This window comes from Rhamphochromis longiceps, linkage group LG17 (assembly GCF_057381845.1).
Source record: "Rhamphochromis longiceps isolate RC_006_pf linkage group LG17, R_longiceps_female_GT1.1, whole genome shotgun sequence".
Classification (NCBI taxonomy): Eukaryota; Metazoa; Chordata; class Actinopteri; order Cichliformes; family Cichlidae; genus Rhamphochromis; species Rhamphochromis longiceps.
Genome location: NC_140573.1, coordinates 9,575,312 through 9,598,685, shown reverse-complemented (window position 1 = coordinate 9,598,685; position 23,374 = coordinate 9,575,312). Strand labels below are relative to the sequence as shown.

Sequence of the window (23,374 nt, the reverse complement as noted above, 5' to 3'; positions counted from 1 at the left end):
CTTCTGTCTGAATAATGTAGGTCATGCCTCTCAAGAACAACCAATCCCTCTCCGCATCCAGTACAAAGTAGGTATTTCAGCCCTTTTTTCTCATATGTCAATAAGTAAATCTCACCGGAATAAAAAAAAAAAAAGTAATCCCTCCTCTTTAGGCAACTTTACTCGTGTTTCCTTTCCCTTACGGATTTGAGTGTGAATTAGTCGTCAAAAGCAAAGCATCCTCCTTTATTAGCATTTTTAACACTCTCACCATCTCTCAGTGGTATGGTAGCAGTAGGATAATAAAAGCTGGGTCCCAAAAAGAAACAGGAAAGCCACTTGGACAAGTTGACCACTCCTTCCAGTCCTGCTTTGTTTCTGTAGACAGTGCTCCAATGGAAGATTTCTCACTCCTGTGGTTAGTCTACTCCAGTCTTCAGTCAGAGTAATTCACATTATCCACCGACAGCACACTCCAGTTTTGTATCAAAAGTGTTGGCCCCTCAGCATTCATCACATTTATATATTCCAAAAAGTCCTATATTGCATTTCCCTTTTCTCTTAAGATTTATATTCATTCTTTAAATCCAGCAGAAATTTAAAAAAAGGTCTGAAAGAGTTCTCATCATCTTCCTTCTCTCATCTTGTCTTGTTTTCATGGTATGATAGATTGAATTAGCCACATCCCTCAGCTGCTCTCATCTTTCTATGGTGCCTCTTTCCCTCAGCATCCACCTCTCTCTCTCTCTCTTTCTCTCTCTTTCCCCAACTCACTCTCTTGCTCTTTCTCTCCCTTTCCCGGACTGGCCAATTAGGGGGCTTCCCCGGACTCCTGCACATGACAGCAGCCAGGCATAACTAATCGATAGGCAACCGAGGACAGCAATACAGCGCTCAGAGTCACAGTGTGTGTGTGTACAAAGAAGGGAGTGCTGTGATTGGTGGATTGCGGTCGCTTCCATCAACCTTTGTCTTGCTCTTTTAAAGCATCTCAAGAGAGGCCGGGTCAGCTGGAATGCAGTGTTTGCAAGCGCGTTTTGTGTGTATGCCTTGGCCTACTTCACTGTCTCTTTGTGAATCATGATGTGGTTGCTTATTATATGTTTCAGGCTTTAATTTATCTATGGCAGAAGGTACGCCTTTGATCTTTTACAGTTGTGGTCAGGTATGGAAACTTAATACATAACCATCTAAATTGTGTTTTTTTATTTATTTCTTGCATACAGTGCCACGAAAAAGTATTTGTCCCACTGCAGAAAATCCTCAAGGAAAGTGTCCAGCTATCAGTTCACGCGCTGAAGTTCAAACTCAGTTATTCAGCAGGACAGTGACTGGAAACACCAAGTCCACCCCTGAAAAGCTAAAAAAACAAAACACAATGAAGGTTTTGGAGTGGCCAAATCAAAGTCCTGACTTAAAGCCAACTAAGATTCTTTGGCATGACCACATCGTTCATGCTCCAAAACCCTCCAATGTGACTGGATTAAAATAATTCAGCAAAGAAGAGTAATTGCTTTTTACACAGGACCACGTAGGTTTTTCTTCCCTTAATAAACGATCAATGAACAACAACAACAACAACAAAAAATCAAACATTTTGTATTTACAGAAGTTCCTTTGTCTAATATTAAGATTTGTTTGATGATCTGAGACATAAAAGTGTGACAAATAAAGAAAAGAAATCAGGAAGGGGGCAAATACTTTGTCACTGCACTACACTTGCAGCGCTGAAGAGGTGTTGCAGTATAAGTAATAACGAGTAATATGGGATGTGGCATTGCACCTTTATGCAAAAAAAGATATTTGGCATTGTGGGCCTACTGAGCTTTTCCTTTGTTGTTCATTGTTTTGCGACGTTTCAGACAGGTTTTTTTCTTTTTTCTATTCTTGGCTCCATATGATGTCAGCTAGAGGGTCATTTCAGGGACACAGCTCTGGCTGGAAACACAGAAGCACTATCCATCTGCTGTTCAAACTTTCTCATTATGAGGAAAGTTGGAAAAAAATCGGCTTGTTTCTAACAGTGGATGAACTGTGAAAGAGCACCAAGGACCAGTATAATCTTAGTAAAGTATAAACTTGACACTTCTTGTGTTTTCTTCCTGTTCAGATGGAACTAATTATATACCTATGCAACCTTATACCCCAGAAAACATTCAGATATTCAAGGTTATTGAAGAACTTGCAGTTTACATGTTTAGAAAAATGTATGTGTCTCTTTAACAAACTTAGATGGACTTGGTTAGATAACCAGCAGGAATTCATACTATTAACTGATTTGGGTTAAAGTCAACACCTGGCAACACTTAAAAATAAATCAATAAATTCACCTTCTTTTTTTTTTTTACATTTAAGTAGATGCATAGATACGACTATAAAAACCCTACTGATATCAGTTGAGCCTGTGCACAGTGACTGAGAAAAGGCTTATTTTTTTTCCCAGATCAGTTTAAATATAGCTTCTGGCAGCCTACAGTTGGTATTTAGGAAAGAACAGGATCTGCCATTGGAGCAAGAGAAATGCACACACACATACACCTATCTGGTTGTAGCTATGAGCCTGATGTCTTTATAATGTCAGTTAATATATAACACAACTGGCCCCAAACCAAGCTGATAAGCAAAAGAGAAGCAAATAGAGATAAGGCACATTAAAAAGCAGCACCCATGTGGAGAGCACAAAGAGATGGAGAGAGGGCGAGGGTGGCAGAGAGAAAGCCTGTTGTAGCGGCCCAGTGCGTTACGAGTGTGTGTGTGTGTGTGTGTGAGAGAGAGTGTGTGTGTTCCCTGTGTAAAGTACTGCTAGCGCTGCAGGCTAAGCGCTCAGTCAGAAGAGGATGAGCAAGAAGAATAGGCTGTTAGCATCACAGCGCTAAATGAAGCCAGCACTAATATAGTGCTAGAGGGCGGGGTAGGGAGGGGTGGAGGCTGCTGCTGAAACATGAAAATACAGGGATGGGGTGGAGAGGGCAGACAAGGAGAAGAAACAAGGATGTGAGAATAAGATATTTCACATCTTAGAGCCTAATCCACAATGCTGCAGTGTGGATTAGGCTCATATGAGAGAAGTATAATCTGTCAGTCAGGTTCTAGTCCCTGCTGTGATTACTCCATTAGTACTAAAGGTGGGACAAACTTGACACTGCACCCCCAAATCTTTTTATTAGAAATCATCTGACTCAGCCTGCCTACACTGTGTCAAGCTCTACTTAGCTTTCTACCCCCACTCTAATTTGATACCACTATGTAATGTTTTAATTTAATTTTTTTAACAGAAAAACATTAGGAAAATAATAAATCAGCCAACGTTACACCATCAGTTCTGCACACTGGTTTAATTGAGTAGTTATTTTCTCTTCTGGGTCAGAACAACCCGACTATCCAGGAGAAAAAAAACAACCTTATTTGCTGAGTATAAAACCTTTTGTGCTCCATGCAATTACTGTAATAGATATTAATTATTCTTTTACACATGCACACACGCACACACAGTCACACACATGAAAAATGTTCAAAGCACTGAATTCACACAATCCTTTCTTTCCTGTAAAAAGTGAAGATGTGGGCCATGTCTTTTTTGCTCCTTCATGCTTCACTCAAGCAAAATGTTTTACTATTTATCTCTAAAAGCCAAAAACTGACCACATCAAGAGCCGTCAGCGAGGATCAAGTGTTTGACAGCAAAAACAGACATGTGACAGGAGACAGCATCTTGGCTGGAGGCTGAGAGGATTTGCAGAACAGACTTCCGAAAACAATTAACTACAATCAATAAACTCCACTCTCTCCAGATTGGAGACTAGGTTGTAATCCTGGCTGTCCCCAGCAGGAGGCCTCAGACTCCACAGACAGATGGAGAACTGAGAGGAGGCTAGAATGCACGCACACAGATACGATGAAGGTGACGTCATGAGTACTGACTTACATTTATGTAGTGTCCCACTCAGATACTGAGGCCCCACACCTCAAAAAATTCAAATCATTTACTGACTCTTAGGTGAGCAAAATAATTGTCATAATAATGAACACACAGGTATAGAGCTTTGAATGCTGTCCAGTTTTCCAATCCCACAAAATGTTACATTTTGTAGTTTCTTGATGGTATAATGGTATAATTCAGAGTATTTTGAAGCTTCAGTTGTCGAGTGCTTGGCTTCATCTTGGAATCACTTCATCTTAATTGAAACTGATGGTACATATTACGGTAAATATTACGGTAAAGGCTGTAAAATACATTTTCGGTGTAATTATACGGCCTGAAGAGTTCAAGAAGTGCGCAGTCCAATTAGCACTGGCACCAGGTCTAACAGCATTTAAAAGGCATTTCCTGTTAACAAATGCGCGTACTATTTGTCATGTCACTGACTTTTCTAAACAGACACAAATCGACTGAATAATGGCAGCAGATGCTCTGACACGATCCACAAGTAAAGCTTGTAAAAAAGACCAACAGGAGCTGTGGTCTCCATGGATCCAGTGGGTGATCAGACATGTGAGGCTGCAGCCTGAGATCTTCATTATCATATATCACACACCAGCAGCAGAAATCAGTATTAATTTACAGAGTCTGTTATGACTAGAGCAGAGATGTGCTCTGGGCTGGAGCTGGAAGGCTTTGACAAGCTTTTGCTGTTAAAGATTTAAATGTTGTCTGTCTGTAAAATAATAAGATTTAATATTGTCCTTAACTAACTGAGACAAAGAGGAGATCAAGCTTGGCAGACACTTCATTCAGTTTTTTTCACCAGCCAGAAATTTAATAGAGCACAAATATTCTATAGCAAATGGTTACCTGAGCTCTAACAGCTTATTTAGCTGAAATTCAGGAAATTGACAGCAAGAAAATTCTATTTATTTAAATAAAAATCTAACATAACTTGAAATGGATGTCCCTGTTTACCACCCATATATGTATCTGTTGACCGATATCACAACGTTAACAAATAAGATATGCTGCGACACATCAGTGTTGTTCATGTTCAAAAATTGCACGATCAGTGTTTCCCACAGAATCAGTAGTGCACAGACATACAAGCATTGACATACATCTTTTTCTCATAAAGAAACTACTTGTGGCAATACATTACTATTATCAGCTTCCTCATTCTGTGGATGAACTACATCTACACTCTTTCAGACTGTACCTGGGCTTCAGGCGCAGGTAAAACAAGGAGCTGGTGAAAAGACTTTGAAATATGTCCCTTATTTCTCATATGGATCAAATTGCTTCCTGTCATGTAAATAAATAACCACAACAAAAACCCACAGATTCAGAGTCTGTGGATCCCTATTTGAAACAGCATTCATCCTGAATCGACAGCGTCTTAGCGTATCGATAAGAACATGGCTTAGAAACACACTGTAAACACGTTGTACCCACAGAAGTGTGGCCTTTATCATAACATAATGGGATTATTACAGTTCTGAAGATTTAACTTCAGCTAATGTGAAGCACTGATCGACAAGAAAGAAATGATTTCTGGAGGATTTGTTTACTGCAATAGTGACTTATTTTCAATCTCATGCCACTATTCCTTATCATAAATACTACAAGTGGGATAACATGCTGTAATAGGAAAGTTAGTGGGGTCAACAGGAGCAGGGCCGAGTCTTCTGTACTGTCGTAAACACCTCCTCCTCCTCTGATTGTTGACCTCAGGAAGCGATCCTACTTGTGGGGATGTTGTGTACGATCGTTTCCTGAATTAAGCGCGCAAGGTTCAACAATTACTGAGAGGTTCGTTCGCCGTGGTGTTCACCGCGCTCTCTTTCCCCATCTATCTGTGTCACTCATACATGCTGGTGAAACCATAGCTTCTGTTAACTAGACTGCATGTGCATCCCTCCAACTGTGAACCAGAGCTCAGAGTGAAGTAATACATGCTGTAATGGTATTGTCTGTTAAGAAAGTGGTCTCGGTGTCAATTACAGTCACTGTAACTGACACTTTCTTTCTTTGTCTATCAGTGTGCCCACTGTGACTGCCAGGATGGTGATCTCTTCCTCCATGACTTAATTACAAACTCTGTTTTCAGTCTCTAGGCACTCTGCCTAATCCTGGCAGAGATGAAGGAGCTGGAGTCCTTACAGCAGTGCAACAAAAAAAGTGACTTAAAACTGTGGGTGTTAAAAAACTTCTACTCATTAGTTCCTTTTGAATACATTTATTACTCTAGCACAACCACACACTCATATTAAAGCACTGCCAAAGATCCAAAGACAGGAGGATAAGCAGCAACTACTTACCAGTTTATCTGCTGACCATTTTACACTAAACTTATTGCAAAAATGCAAAAATGTCAAATAAAAATTACAAAGAAAATATTACGTTTCTAAATTGATGTAGGAAAAATGCTTGTTTTTATCTAAGCAACTGTCATAACAAAAGCTTCTTTAGTACCAGTAGTTTTTATGGTATTTTCAACAACCTGGCCATATTTTATTCTGGACAATAACAACATGTGGAATGATGAAAGTGCAGCACTATACTGCACGCATCAAAAGAAAAACGAAGGGAAAAAAGCCCCCACCAACAGCAAAACACAGCAAGGAAAAACAGTGTCACAGATCATTTCTAAAGGAAACAATGACATCCCTAAAGATGCAGGCAGCTGAAATAGAGACTGGATCTGTACATTCTTGCTGAGTGAGTCTAATAAGTTAAATTCATTTTAACAAAATGCTCTTGAAAAGCTGATATCTTTAAGTCTTACTGTCCCATCTATTCATTTACTTCCACTTGTCCAATGCAGGATTGTAGGAGGGGCGGGGACTATAGGGCAAGAGGCAGGGTACATCCTGGACAGTCCACCAATCTGTTGCAGGGCTGATACACAGAGACAGACAGCCATTCACACCTTTGGGAAATTTCGATTCACCAGTTAATCTAACCCCGCTAATTGCATGTCTGTGGACTGTGGGAGGAAGTTGGAGTACCAGGTGAGAACCCACACAGACACACAGAGAATACACAAACTCCACACAGAAAGGCCCCCAAATCCACCATGCACCGAGCAGATGGTGCTTTGAATCCAAGACCTACTTGGTGTAAAGCAACAGTACGAACCACTGCAGCATCATGATGCTGAAATCTTACCTTTACTGAAATTTTATGGTATTGCTGCTCATAGGATATGTGGAAATTTTGACAGTGTTAGTACTGACATTAAAATGTCTCATGCTGTTACTTTCTTAAAGAAGAAACATCAGAAGACACCCACTTGTACCTATCATGCAGAACATTAAAAAACTAACTGGAACTAGTGCATATTTGGCTTCCAAGTGACAGAAACCCTGGCCTGGTTGTTAACACGGACAAGTTATTTCATTTACAATCTGGGAACCAGATTTTGAACGTTTCTGGAAGCCAGCTGACATCACTAGTTCCTCTGCTGTCACTCTGCATATTATCTTTCTCAAAATGCAATCCCTGTCTTGCTCTTATTATGGACTGTTTACCTGCATGCAACCACAGCCAGCTCTAATACAAGCAAACAAATACAAGAAAGCTTCTGGTACCAAAATCGAATCCCTTCCCTGCTGACTCTGCATATTCATATCTGTTTTAGGACTTTTTCCAGAGGCAATTTGCTGAAGTGATATAAAAGATTTGATCATACATACTTGAAGAAAGGGACAAACTGTGAGAGAAGCCACTACTGGTGGTGCTGCTGCTCATTTCTGTCACAGGATTAAACTTTAATTTTAATCAAGACGCACACTCATTGTCCTACAAGGAGGCACAATTACAAGTCAAGAGGGATGGCATCATTAACGTGGGACAAAGCTTGCTGTTTGCTGGCTCATATTCTCTGTGCAACAAAAGCTTTTCCAATTATAATCTGTGCCTTATGGTGTACAGTAATGAGCCTGTCACTTACTGTAGCACATCCATGTGTGACTGCATAACAAAGGTGCCAATATTATTCTGCCTGGTAGTAATAATAATACACAAGCAGACATTGTTGCTCTAAAATGAAAAGCCGATGCTCTAATGAAGCAGTGACACTCAAGGCTTCTGATTTACATCACAATCAGCACTTATATCCAGTCATGAATTTCTCAAGTAGCGGTGAATAGGTCAAGCCGCCTGTAGTGTCAAACCATCCCATAGTAATCACACAAGATGGATGGAGACATCGTTATGTTGTGTTCAGTCTCATTAGTTAGTGGACATATTAAGTGATTGCTTGTGGTCAGCTAATCTCTGCTGATTATATCAGCATAACCAGAGAACAGGCTGGAGGTAGGAGACTGATGGAGAGGGAGCGTGTGGAGATGTCTGTGTGTGTGTGTTCAGTGTGTGTGGGAGAGAGCTGATATGCAAGCTTCATCCCACTCACAGAAGGTGACGCAACACCTCACACACTCTCAAGCAGCGCAAATCCATTGCACTACTCATGGCCACAACACAATGTGTGTGTGTGTGTGTGTGCGTGTGTGTGAGATCACATATAAAGATAGCAAGTTTATATACAAATGTTCATCTACTTTTTCCTTTTTAACTTTAACACTCTCTCGTGCACACAAAAACACACAAAAACCCAAATTTCTCCCTTTGGTGATCAGCGCAGCAGTATCACCATGACAACAGTTGATGCCACCTGCAGCGCTGGCTAGCATCAGAGGCGGTGCTCATTAGTTACGACACACAATGACGGTCCGGACGGTATACATTTGCATTATAATCCCACCCACTCATGACATCACCACCGCGCTATCATTTATAATAAAAGAGGGAAGATACAGCGAGGCTACTTTGTTGAGATCATTCCTTCTGTTCTGCAGAATCACACAACATTTACGATTTCATGTAGCAGCTGATCAGAATGAAAGAAAGCAGGCAGGGCACGTCAGTCATGATGCCCCGAGGGTTTCCGAGCAAGTCTGAACACGTTAATGTTTCCAAGTCATTGCTTTTAACCTTCAAGTTGCCCCAGTGTGTGTTTCCATATGATGTGAGCAGAGCACTATCACAGCAGAAGAAGAATAAAGAACCACTTCTGTCTCGCGGCACCTGTTTGTGATTTCTCATTTATTCAGCATTAAAGCGCTTTTTCATTTCCATGAGGCCATGATGTATAGATTCTGAGTGTGGGAGGTGAAAATTCACAGCTATGGTGTGAAGACTCCAAAAAAAAAAAACTTACTTTATTTAATTACATAGTGCCCACTCAAATATTAGACTTGGAGTTTAATCGCACACAAGCATACTGGGGTCCTAGGTTTCCCATCAGACCAATGTACAAGGTGAAATAGTAGGAACGACAAATCCACAATCAGCTGTGAAAGAAAAGCCTACACATGCACATTGGTATCCCATGAGGTGCTGGGAGAGTGGAAAGTCTTCTCAGGAAGAGGAGGATAATGAGCCACTCTCTGCTGAAGCAGTGTGTGTGTGTGTGTGTGTGTGTGTGTGTGTGTGTGTGTGTGTGTGTGTGTGTGTGTGTGTGTGTGTGTGTGTGTGTGTGTGTGTGCTGGGGAGAGTAGGTTGAACTGTACTGTGCAAAAAGGCAGTATAGCTAAAGCATTTGTGACGTAGCTCCCACACATTTTCCATTTTAATATTACCGACATATATAGAGGATATTTTTAGACCTCATTCTTAGAATAAAACAACCACTGTAAATTTGTTACTCTGTCTTTTACACCTTTTGCTTGTGATAATACTGGAATCTGCTGTGATTAAATACATTTTAACACTTTTCTATTGAGTGGGAACATCTGACAGACAGCAGACAATGTGAAACCAAACAGAAAACCGATGTACTGCCTCTCCTGCTGATACTTTACATTCAGACTATTCCAACTAACAGTCCTAACATGATCGACAAGCTGACCTCTGTCGCTTGATTTGCTGTATGCTCAGATGGACATTTTATGATGGATAGTTTATGATTTTAGGATCGGATATCTAATCAGTCACTAATTGTCTCCGTCTGTGTCTTACTCTCTCTCCCACTCTGTCTCCCTACTCTGCCCAACCCTCTCCACATCCATTTCCTTTGACCACTAAACACATCTTTAAGGCTTTTAGAGCTCTTTCTGGAGAGCCAGTATGACCTTCATACCTCTTGTTTACTATTCATCAATTATAGAAAGAAATGGGTGGGGCAGTGAAAGAGAGGACTGCTGTTTGTGTGCACAAAAAAAACCCCATTTTAAGCGTGTAGGGTTAACCTTTTGTGTGTGCTATAAAGAGACTCAAACTATATTTGCCTGCTGGTAGCAAATAACACTATCAAAGTACAGCCAAAAGTCAACATCCAGGCTACCTATACAGATGGATTGACTGGAGCGCTGATAGCGTTTAGAATCAATAACATTACTGTCATCGAGGAAGAGGCTTAGCAACAGACACCACTGAGATAAAGTCCAGTCTAAAATCCATATGATTCCAAAACTATATCATACTGTTATGCTTTATATGGTTTTTTCAAAAAGTGTTGAACATTTTAAACAATTTGATTAAAGATTAATGAACATTTGTGTATTGTTAGCTCAACAATCTAAACCATCAAAACCTTAACTGGCTCTGGCCATTAGCACTTGCAAGTTAATGTGGGGTTTATAGTCCCAAAGAGAGAAAGACTAAGAACCAGTTCACAAGCTACAGGGAGTCCTGCAATGCATAGCACTATAGAGATGACAGTATGCGTGGGCTGAATGCTGGTTAACATTTAGGTATAATGTGAGAGTGAGAGTGAATGAATAGTGGCATTGTAAAGCGCTTTGGGTGCCTTGAAAAGCGCTATATAAATCCAATCCATTATTATTATTATTATTATTATTATTATAATCAGGAAAGGAAGTGACAGATGATTTTACGACGAAAAGGAAGAAGTGCAAGTGAAATCATCAAAGATTAGAAAAAGCACAGATAAAAAGCACAGACAGTGGCTGAAGTGCTTCCACTCCACTACAAAGATACTGTTTATGATCACTTCTGCCTCAACTCTCTTTTGCTGTAAAGAGCAAAAGAGCAAGAAATTAGGAGCATCACAATACTGGTTGGGCTATATATTTTAATGCTGCCCCCTGGAGACAGTAGAAAGTTATTACATATAGACATGGGTCTGCAAAGCTCTGTGTATCATAATGGAAGCTTGATATAACCAACACACACACAGTGTCAAATGTATCACACCACATTTATATCCATACACTCTCTCTGTGGGACCGAGAGTTATGTTAGTGAGGGCGTGTTTAGCATAATGCCCTATCAGTCATGCAGTAAGTGTCTGAGACACATATGCTACAGTACCACAAAACATCAAATACTAAAATAAGTGTTCGAGACTGTTACACATGCTACCGCACTTTACAAATCTGTCTGGAATCTTGTAATTAAGGTAGGAATCCATGCATTCATGCATTTATTTATGCATGTTTTATTTTATGTCACTGATGCTTTTTATGTGCTGATTATACCATATCAGTAGAAGGACTCACTAATGGCCAATCACATCATCACATCTGCAGCACTTTCCTAATGTTCTGATGTTTCAAGCTATTTTACCCCTCAGAAAACTAGTCTAATATCTGCAAGAGATGCTGAGTGGAAGGCACAGCTTCCTCCATTTAAAAATCTGATATCAATAACAAGCAACATCCAAAACATTCATGCAAAGTAGAGAATGGCCTAAATGTCTCTTTATATTTTTGCATAATGTAATGATAAAAATAGATTGCATAACACTGTGGAAACAAAGGGTTTCAAAAGGTGGTGCTTAAAAAAGACGAGAACAATCTAAATAGAAAATTACCAAAGTCAGCTGCTGCAAATTATTTCAACATCTGGAAGATCCTAATGTACATCATGCATGTTCACATTTGTTCCATTTTTCCACACTACATGAGCATTATTGACTCAGCATGTGGAAACTCAATAAAGTGGTGAAGCACTAGACAGATGTTAGCCCAGTGGCCCTAACATCTGTAGTGATGAAATGTTTTGAGAGGCTCATGAAACCCTTTATTAGTTCTTTCCTCCCTCCCGACTTGGACTCATTGCAGTTTGCATACCGGACAAATAGATCCACTGGAGATGCTGTAGCACAGGTCCTGCACACCACACTGAGCCATCTAGATGAGGGACGTGGGAACTATGTGAGAATGCTGTTTATAGACTACAGCTCAGCGTTCAACACCATAGTGCCCCACATCCTTACGGATAAGCTCCGGGATCTGGGATTCAGCACATCCTTGTGCAGGTGGATTCACAGCTTTTTGACTGCGAGACCACAGTCGGTGAGAATAGGGGATGTGTACTCTCATACCCTTTCACTGAACATAGGGGCCCCCCAGGGATGTGTGCTTAGCCCTCTTCTTTATTCCCTCTACACCGCGGACTGCACGGCCAGATACCCCACTAACTCCATTGTGAAGTTCGCTGACGACACAGTGGTGGTAGGACTCATCTCCGGGAATGACGAGAGGGCCTACCGAAGCGAGGTGGACGGATTAGCAAAGTGGTGTGTGGCAAACCACCTCTCCATGAATATCAGCAAAACAAAGGAGATGGTGATTGATTTTAGGAGACAGAGAGGCGAGAAAACTCACACCCCAATTCAGATCAATGGAAACCCTGTGGAGAAAGTCTCTAATTTTAAATACCTCGGTGTTTATATCAACGAGGACCTTAATTGGAACACACATACGGACTTCCTCATCAGCAAAGGCAGACAGCGCCTCTATCATCTGAGGCGTTTAAAGAGGTTTAAGATCTCCAAGAACATCCAGAGGAGATTCTACACCGGGGTCATTGAGAGCATCCTGTGTAATAACATCACGGTGTGGTACGGGAACTGCACAGTACAGCAACAGAAAGCCCTGCAGAGGGTCGTGCGCACAGCTGAACGCACTATGGGAACATCTTTACCAACACTGCAGGACATCTACGCTGAAAGGTGCAGATCCCGGGCCATCAGGATCACTAACGACTCCAGCCATCCCGCTTACAAACTGTTCAGGCCACTGAGGTCAGGGAAACGCCTCTGTAGCCTGAAAACAAGAACTGAAAGGTTCAGGAGGAGTTTTTACCCACAAACAGTGAGACTCCTCAATCAAAACACAAATCGGACAACATGATGGACAATTCCATACACAGTATATAATTTTCTTTTGAGTTTTATCCTTATTTTTATTTGTATTTTATCATTTACATCTGTATTTACGTAAATACGTACACTATAGCTCTTAACTATTACAGCGTAATATTTTGCACGATATTATACATTTTTATACTTTTATATAGATATTTTTTTATTATAAGTTTAGTAAGATGCACAGTCGGGGGGGGAATACTTTTTAGCCGGAAAAAACATTTCACTGTGTGTTGTACTAGTTATAACTACATGTGACAAATAAATAAAGAATTGAAGAATTGAAGCTAACTGGACATAAAGCAGGGTTTATAGCTGGGTTAATGGCAGTCTCATCATACTATAGTTAGGTACAAATTTGAAGGTACAGTCCAGTCCGGCACACTCTCCACAATAACTGCGTTCACACTGTTTGGTACAAAAATGTGTAAAACAATTGTAAAATTTGATTAAATTAATGATGTTGCTCTATCCAGGATGCAATCTGCCTTTCGCTCCTCATGTCAACTCAGATAGGCTTCAGCCTGCCCCTCCCCCCATGACCCTGAATTGGATAAGTGGAAGAGGATGGATGGATGGACAGAGGATATATATGCTCCAGAAGACAGCTATAAGAATTATAGATTAATCCGGTCATTACGAACCAACTGATGCATTATTTATATGTTGCTATTTAGTTTATCTTAACACTGCACTGATAACATAAAAAACACAAAATATTCTACTTACTTAAGTATTCAGAGGTCGTTTAAAACCAGAAAGATCAAGTATGAACCCAGGGGAATTATACAAGTAAATATACAAACAAGAGCAGTTTGAGACTACATATCTCTGCAAAGACTGAAAGTTCTCTCCTCAGTTTATGTGACCTCAGAATCAGATAGGACAGCTAATCAGGATCGGTTTATGATATTTTCTTGAGAAAATCTGGACAGAGTCTCACAAGTATTCTTATTTACATCTGATATGAATTTGTGAAGATATGTCAAGAAATGTCCCTGAAGTCTCTGTCCCAAGAAATCTGACAACTGTAAAGAATCCTTAAAAAATGTTAATTGTCCCCTAAAGCTGATGATGCTCAACTTGTCTACTTTTGCTTACATTCAATGCACCAGCTCAACACCAGCCCCTAAATAAAGTGCTATAAAGGCAGTTTAAAAAACATCATCTATCTTTCACTTGTATATAATTCACAAACACGGATAGACTTCCTATGGCTCGTTTTATAATAACGTCCTAAATGAACTGTTACACATGGGGTGACAGTGATGCCTCTCATCAGGTCAGTCACACACCTTCAGTGCTAAGATTTTCATTTCACTGTAGACTTGCAGTGAGGAGACTGCTCAGCTAAACGATGGCTTTGCCATGGCAACACACCGGCTCTCTGGGTCTCGTACACTATGCCAGGGCTCATTTCCATGACAACATTATCAAAATCTCTACCATAAACAGAGTGCTGCTTCAGCTTCAGTTTAAAGCTGCCCCTCACTGCCTCCCTGTTTTTTGGCTAAGAAACTGAAACTGGAGAATGTTAGCTAAATAATGGCACACACACACACACACACACACACACACACACACACACACACACACACACACACACACACTCAACAAAAACTCAGGTAAGGTTTCATGCTTCCCACCATCCCTAAAGCACAACACACACAAACACACACACAAGCGGGCATACACACACAGGTTGAGGTGTGTGTGTTACCTGGCTTGCAGTGATACAGTCAGTGAAGGCATTCCTCCTGGAGAAGAACATAAGGAGCTGCTGCCAGCGTGAGGAGGACGTGGAGGGGGAGGAGGAGGCGGGAGAGGAGGTGGAGGGGGAGGAGGTGTGGGGAGGTGCCAGCTCCTCCGAGGAGCCCCGCTTGGGCCCCAGCTTCTGTTTGATACCTAGGCCCGCCCCTTGACCCCCGGATGCCCCGCCTACCCTCGAACTGCGAGGGTACAGGGTGTTGTTTCCAAAAATATAGTTCATCGTCTCTGCTGTCTGATCTTCCCTTTGACAGACAAGATTGAGTTCAGGTGGTAACGCTTCTCTGCTGCTTCATCTCCAGTCTCTCTCATCTGTCACTCATCGCTTTCACAGTGTCCCTGTCTAAATATACAGTCCAGCTTCCCTTTTCTTGCAACACTTTCTGAAAATGATGCTGCCTTTGTGGATATTTTTATCTCCTCTTCTGAAGTTTTCTCTTAATAATGTCCCTTTTATCTTCTTTAGCTCAGGATTAACAGAGCAGCTGGTGGAAGGAGAGATGAGGAGGAGGTAGAAAGTGCAGGACAGGTAGACAGGGTCCACTTAGAGTTGAAGCGTGAGTCTGTCTCTCAGGCTCTTTGTGTGTCTGTCCACCCATTAATCCATCTGCCCGTCTTTTTTTGTTCTCCATCAACTGGTCCATCATCCCATCTTCTCTCTAGCCAGGAGAAAGGTCCAACATCCACATCTCTGGAAATCCAAAATTCCTCTCCTCAGCTGCGTTCTTGCCTCTCCTCAGAGACAAGACAAAGTGAGGGGGTGTATGGGCCAGGCACACAAGGATATGAAGATTGATTATTTAAGGGAGTTCACTCTTTCCCTCTGTCTTTCCTCCACCCCACCACCTCTTTCTCCCTCCCTCCCGCCTTCTCTCTGAGTCCAAGGAGATGACCAGTCAATCTCCCTGCTGTCACTGTGTGTGCTCCCATTAAATATGGAAGGAGCAGGGGAGGGAGTGATGGGTGGCTGAACGGATGAAAGGAGGGAGGTGGAAGGATGCAGGCGAGAAGAAGAGCATCTGAAGTAGGTGGATGGTTGGAATCATTCTGCAACTCTTCTCTTTCTCCTCCCCTCTCTCTTACATCTCAGTTGTTTCTCCGTCTCTCTCTCTCTTCTTGTCTCTCTCACTCAGTACATTATTCAGTCTCCTTTTCTTTTCCTACCTAACCCCCACCCACCCTGTCTGTTTCTTCCTCTCTCTCTCTCTCTCTCTCTCTCTCTCTCGCACGCTTATCTTTCAGCAAATTGTCTTTTCCAGTCTTTTATTGGAGCTGCAACCCGATGCCCCTTCTCTCTCTCTCTCTCTCGCTCTCTTTCTCCCTCTCTCTCTCCCACTGTTAGATATCATTACTGGTGCAAGCCACGCCCCTACATTCCAGCCAGCCAATGAAATAACAGAACCCCCCTCAGTACATTCACACATAACACACACTCCAAATACACACACACCCTCACACATATTTGTACACACATATGCAAAGATGCCTGTTGCAGTGTGAGGAGGAGACACGGTGGAAAGAAAGCTGAATGCCACCGAAGAATACGGTGAGCGCTGGCACTGGCTAGACAGATAACGAGATAAATGTTTGTGTGTTTGTGTGTGTAGGTGTGCTGAGGTGTCTGTGTGCTTTTGTGTGTGTGTGTGAGAGTGGGTGGGGGGATGGGGGGGAGACAATCTTGGAAACCGAGAGACACTAAGGCACAGTAATAACAGGTATGCTCCCAGTGCGAGTGTGTGCGCTGAAGTACATGCATGCTCGAGGTGATGTTGGTTCTTTTTTAATGTGTGTGTTTGTCTGTGAGAAAGAGACAGATCTTCTCCTGAGGCTGTTTCCAGACACTGCAGCACCCAGCTCTCCCACACACTCGCACTCACTCTTTAATGCACGTGCACACACACACACACACACACACACACACACACACACACACACACACACACACACACACACACACACACACATAGAGCATGACTCCAGAATGGAAAACAACAGGCTGTTGCTGGGCACCAACTGAGATAAAAGAAAAGAGAAGACAGGAGAGAGGCAAGACAAGCAGGCTAACAAGTGTCCTCACAGCATCCCTGAAGCATGGCATGGAAGTCTAGAGACTTTAGCATGCATTAAAATTGGCTGGCACATCTGGGTCAAAGGTCAAACAAAAGATGGGCGTACACAGGTTAGACTGACCCTCTAAGTGATGTGGACTTCTATCTCTGGTGTATACAGTTAGCCTACACAGCAAGATTAGCCTCCTAGAGGATTAGCCACAGGTGGAGCGGGACCCCTGTCACAGCCTTTTCCTGTGTTTCCTAGGGAACAGTAACTATAGTAACAGCTTTGAGACTCCTGAAATACACCTGGTGCTGGCTGACTAATGTGTTGTTTCCTAAGATCTGAACAGATATCTCAGAGATTTGTTAGGCTTCTTCAGAGTCTAAGATGGATCCTAGACCAAGTGTGAAATATAGAGGATCGCTCTAAATCTGACTTGAATTGCCCTAAATTGCATGGGACTTCTGTGAATACTGCAAAGTATTTTTATTTATTTATTTATTTTTTTGAGCAGTTAACATTTCAGTAGGTAGGTTCTCTCTTTTAACCCAAATCCCAGTCTTTACATAAACATTGCCAAGCAGCTTTGGTGCCTAAAATCAACCAAACAGCAAAAAATAAATAAATAAATTTAAAACCAGAGATCCCAGATTGGGCTCAGTACATAATATAAACTGTATATAAAAGATGGAAACAGTAAACTAAAGGCACTATTATTTTGAAGCCTTGAGTCTTGACTTTTTACAAACACTTCACTTTCACCCATATAGCCCAATATTCGCCTCTTGTCAGTAACATGGTAGCCACACGCTAAACACTCTTTAACTTTTCAGGCCAGGAGGCTACATTCAAGCGTGAAGGAGGGAGAAACAGGAGAGTCGAAAATTTTTCTACCGACGAGAGATCAAAGCATGTAAAATATAATAATAACCAGTGCAGCCAGTGTAGAGTGCCTGACGAGCCCAGTTATAAGTACACTGTTAAGACTTGACTGCACACCGTGTTTGCTGCCTCCTAAACAATAAAGTTCCATTGGAGCAGCCTTTTAACACCTCTGTCTTTCTCTTGCTAGCAAAGTTGACCTAGACAGTAAAGCTAGTTAGCTACCGGCTACGACACAGAACCCGACATGTTAACCAGAGGTGTCTTTACCATGATTCCATCCAATGAGATGACGGTGCTAGCAGCGGGCCGCCGCTTCTCTGAGTTTGAGACCCCTGGTGTACATGAACTGGAGATGCCAAAAGGATACTTTGCACTTATTGCTAATTTGCTCATATCAGCACGCTAAATCCCCAGAATAAAAAAGCAAACATAATAGTTGCTAATTCAGCATTTTGGGATCATCACTATGAGCATGTTAACATGTTGATGTGAAGTTTGTGGCGCTAGTGCATTCTCACAAAATCGTTCTGTATCAGACTCTTGTGCTTTATTGTTGTGCCTTTGTCTAACATTGCTAAGTCAAAGTAGCACTATGCTAACTTAACTTTATTTTCCATTTTTAAAAAAGAAATGGTAGTCAAATGAAGAGGGCTCTGATACAGATATATCACAAAGAAGTAAAAGGCAGGCCCAGTTATAGTCCACAATATTAAAGCAGATAAACCTCTGGTGCTTCCAATATAAGGTGGATGCTTGTAGTTTTATACTGCTTTAAATTAATAAATTCTCTATATGCGTACTTATATGCTCTTTGTTGAATTTGACTCATTCCTGCTCATTCATTTTGAGTTTCATTCTTTCTTTCCTATTGGGCCTGTGTTGCATATGTCACTGAGACCAAATTAAGTGTTTTCTTCCACTGAAACACTGAAGGGTTTTATTTAGAAACAGTAAGTGTTGCATTTGTGTTAACAGCATCATGCAGAAATCAAAAATCAACTTTCTGTTGTGGAAAATTGCCAAATATGATTAATTACACGTCTTAGAGGAAGTCATGAATAAAAGCCAGTTTAAAATATACGCCTGTCACATTTTGCAGTTGAGAAAAATAAAGACCTCTAACCTTTTTATGGAAATATTCTATTTATGAAAAAGTTTTTAATTGTCTAAGAACATTACAAAGAAAAACTGATAGCAGAAATTTAACACTTCACACACAACACAAACGTAAAACAACTATATCTGCAGAACACTGCACTGATGGAACCTCAGCCGCTTGCATTACCCACTATCAGAGGGTGTGGAGCGCCAAATCAGTCATGCCGCCTGCAGTGCAAACACTCAGTTAAAGCATATTATCCTCATAACTGGCATGAATTAACGCTGGAGGCATATTATTAGACTCCCCTGGTCACCTTCTCATACTGTCTGCAACTAGCCACTACAACACAAAGTACAAAACACACACACACACGTCAGCTGACACAGCATTATTTCTGTAGCACACAGTCCCTATCACAACCCTTAATGTGCGTGTGTCTCTCTCTCTTTCACTTTTTCCCTCTCTCTCTCCAGTCAAATGTCAGCAAGTGAATGCCAACTCTATTAATATTTCAGAACCAATTAAATAAAAGCACACATCATGCATGTTTAATGTTCGCCTGCTGAGAGAGCCAAATTTGCCATTCTGTCCTCTACAGGTAGGCCAGGCTGGTGATAGATAGCCTCGTGTACAAATGCTGTGTTTACTGTTTTTTTTTTAACAAATTATTTTCTCCTACTGATCTGGCTGAATGACCTAGAACCTATTTTCTGTCCCAGCTCCACAGACTCTAGACAGGATGACCCTGTAAGCACAGTAACCCAGAATTTTCTAGACTTTCTGAACTAGTAACAGGACCCATAGAAGTGCTGTCATGTTCTCTAAAGAATGAATATACATTTGGAACATGGACACAGACCAACACCTGAAATGCAGTTCTGCACTGTTTGTTCTCACATTGCAATAGCCAGCTTGTAGATAGCTCTCTGTCAAACTCTAATATGTATTATCTTACATTGTCTACAGCCGTAAAGGGACCATGATGCAGTCAGAAGGACTGTAAAGCAGACGCCATACAGATCTATAGTGCAGTGGTTCCTAAGCATTTTGGCTCCTCACCAGCTCTTCCATTAGATTCCTCTTCGATTCTGGTAAGGAGAATTTTGCAGAGCTATGTCAAGCTTTCCTTGTAAATGCTGGGTATATAAAAAAAATGGACATAAAACACTGTAGCATAGACAAGCACAAACCCAAGCAAAAAGAGAGTCCCAATAGGCCAAGACGGATATTTAGGCTTTTCTGACTGAGGTCAGGATTGGCTTTTTTTTTGCTACGCAGCACGGTCTAAGTTTGTGATTTAAAGCAACAACAATCAATATGACAATGACGACGATTCAAATAACTATCAGCTCAAGGTTATGGTCATAGTGACAAGTCAATTCATCAGATTTCCCTCTTCAGCTCTTCAGAACCTTTTAGCATCATTCAGCTCTTTGTTTGGCCCAAAACTTGACGGTTATTGTTTACAGTGTTGTTTTTATTGTGACAAAGCACGTGGGCATTTTTTAAAAGAGCAATATCTGCTTAGCATCAAAAGGCAGACAGAGAAAAGCATTTTTCACAACTGCTGTTAACTCATGTGAAGTCTCACAGGGCCGTTCTGTACAGGGTGCACATGTTGCCCTTTAGACATGCCAGTTGCCCTTGTGTCCTACCTATATTAAGTCGATGACTGCCAGCTCTAGCTATCATTCAGTACTAACAAAATTACGAGAATCTTAATACTGCACAGTTCCACTTTAATGCTTTTAAGGACTTGATGATCTCTCATTTCCTTGTGACCAGCAAGCATTGAACAGCTATTTTAAGTCAGATATGACTAGCTAGGTGGCCCGGCTCACTATTTTTCATACTCGTTTAGAAAAACACTGCAGTTTAGAAAATTAAATTACCTTGTGGGCTGATGCAATTGCACTCAGCTACATGGCTGCGTACCAACACTGAGCAAAGTACATCAGTGTTAATTAAGCAGAGCACAAGAGGGTGGCAGTATAGGGAGGATCAAATCTGTAAGCTCCAAATGTTTAAATAACTAACTTTTTGAGAATCTAGCAGAAAGGGCAAGCTACTTCTGTGATGTTGTCCTATTAAGCACTTAGAAACGGGATTAAGTTTGAGCGGCAGGTCTCTCCCTGAAGGTAGACAAAGGCTGTGCGTTAAACGGCCGGACCGGCACAGTGAAGCAAACATCCCTGAAATGTTACAGTGAGCGGACGTCTTACTCAATGTTGATTACTATTACTGTAAAGGAAAAAGAGTTTGTTTGGAGAGGAATGAATTGGCTGACTGACAGGCTGATTAACATCCAGCAACAAATCTGTGCTCTGTGTCTGTCTGCCCATAATTCTCCCTTCATCCCGTTTTTTCCCATCACTGGCCCTCTCTGTCTTTACTTCCTGCCTAATTATCTGCATTAGCTTAATGACTAGGAGCCACTGAAGCTTCTGAGTACACCATGTATGTCTTACAGTCTGTGTGTTCAACACAGAGAGCAAAACGCTTTTTATGTTCCACTGCTTTCAGTCTCTGCAATAGATATACGGTTTGCCAGAGACTTTTTAAAGCAAAGTCAATTATACGACTGCTCTTACCCTCTATTCAGCGACAAACTGCTGAGCAGCTTTGTCAGTATTGATAAAAAGCATTTCCATTATCCCAACATTCAGTCGCCAAATCATATTAAACAGTTTGATGAATAGAATTCAGTCAGATATTAATTTGTGAAGGCATAACCCTGAACAGCTGTGAACTTTGGGAGGCCTCTTCTGCCCCCTGCAGTTCACAAACTGTAACTACATGCATTGAAAGGAGCTCAAACTGGAGATTTGACAGAGCTCCTCCAACTGCATTCTAATGAGCACACAAGATACAGACACAGCAAGTTTAACATGGGTGACATGAAACGGGGTAGATAAGATGGGTTATAACCTACAATTTATCGTAAAGAGCATGATTACATATCGACACTGCAGTTGCACAGAAGACTATATGTGCTCGCGCCACATCCATGCAAGACCATGTGTGCAAACACAAGTGGGCACCATCACAGAAACATTTCAAACATTTTTTTAAAAATACACAAGGTCTGTATTCACATGGTCCACAGAAACAAAACAACATAATGTTTTGGTTGTGGTTTCAAGAAATGAATGCAGCACAGAAAGTTTGAGTAGATTTGTCTACTAAAGGTACTACATGTAGCATTTTTAAACGCCAGCAAAGTAAGTATATCATTGTAAAATTAATTATGTTATAAGGTATAGCTACCATCAAAGACACACTTTAGAAGTCGTGTCGTTTCTTAAAGATAACATTAAAATGGTCCAATCCCTCCACACTGCCTCCCCTCCAGTTGTGGCCCTTTTTCTAAAAATATAAACATGCTCACTTTTCATTCCTTCTGCCATCTGCTGCTTAGACCTCTGGCACTGTAGCAGTAATTGCACACAGGGATCGCACAGAGTATCCTATTAACGTTGACTTACTAACATTTTGTTAATGTTTAAATGCTGCATGGAACACCTTACAAAGTTTCTGTGCACTGTTAAAACACGATGTTTGAATTTCACCCAGTACAGTGAAGACATTCTGCAGATGTGTCTCACAGAAACGCAGAGAAACCTGCATGCTCATTTAATCGGAAGTTTACAAATGAGAAACGACCAAAAACACAAACAAATGAAGCTACGAACGCATGCCAGGATTACCTGGTAGTAGGCGTGACTTTGAGAATAGAGAGAGGAGAAAGGTGGGGCTGGGACTTCATTCAGCCTCTCTCCCTCTGGGTGAGGCCACGCCTCGTCATCAAAGGAAACCTCAGGTGATTCTACCTACAATGTACAGACATGAGCTCAACAAAGTTCGACACGCATACAAACTAATATGTTTAGGTGCACTGCGCTCTGATCATTGCACAGGTGTAAGACCGACATATACTTTTATCTAGAATATATTTCCTTCTTAATGATGGTTGTGCAAAGCAAAGGGAGAAAACAGAAAGTACGAATGGTCACATCTGTGTTCAATGGAAATTAAAATAGCTGAATCTCATTCATAGTCAATGATCATTAATGTAAACTTGGCAAAAAAAGTATAGAAATTTGTGTTTGGTGGATTATTTCTTTGTTGTAACAATGTTTATTGGCTACAAAATCCTATGCTGTTGAAAGCCTGTTTATTTCCCCTGAAATGGAGCCACATTTGTAAAGAAAATGCATTTGTGGGTTGTGCCAATGAAAAACTTGCCACACACACAACAGCCTGGCACCTGCTCCTCATGATGGTCATCAGCTCAGTCATATCCCGCTGTGGGATGTCATCCCATTCCTTGACCAGCATTCAAGTCAACCAGTGTGGCTGTGCTGGTCACTCTGGCACAAACAGCACAGCCAAGCTGATCCCACAAGTGTTCAGTGGGGTTGAGGTCTGACCTGCAGACAGGCCACTCCATCCTCTCCATTCACAAATTCTGCAGTTAGTCTGA

General features: G+C 41.3%; 1 protein-coding gene across 9 annotated transcripts in view; it reads right to left on the bottom strand.

Annotated features, from left to right (window-relative positions):
• LOC146649282 (discs large homolog 1-like protein) overlaps positions 1 to 23,374 on the bottom strand; it is a 111,623-nt gene that overhangs the window by 52,577 nt on the left and 35,672 nt on the right. For 6 of the 9 annotated variants that reach the window (XR_014908099.1, XM_085386075.1, XM_085386077.1 and 3 more), the window contains one exon: positions 22,599 to 22,721. The exons of the other annotated variants lie outside the window; for them this stretch is intronic. Coding sequence is in view for 5 of the 6 variants with exons in the window: in XM_085386075.1 (XP_085242201.1) it covers positions 22,599 to 22,721 (123 nt within the window). In the remaining variant the exon portion in view is untranslated. The remainder of the gene's footprint in view (positions 1 to 22,598; positions 22,722 to 23,374) is intronic. 9 annotated transcript variants of the gene reach the window in all.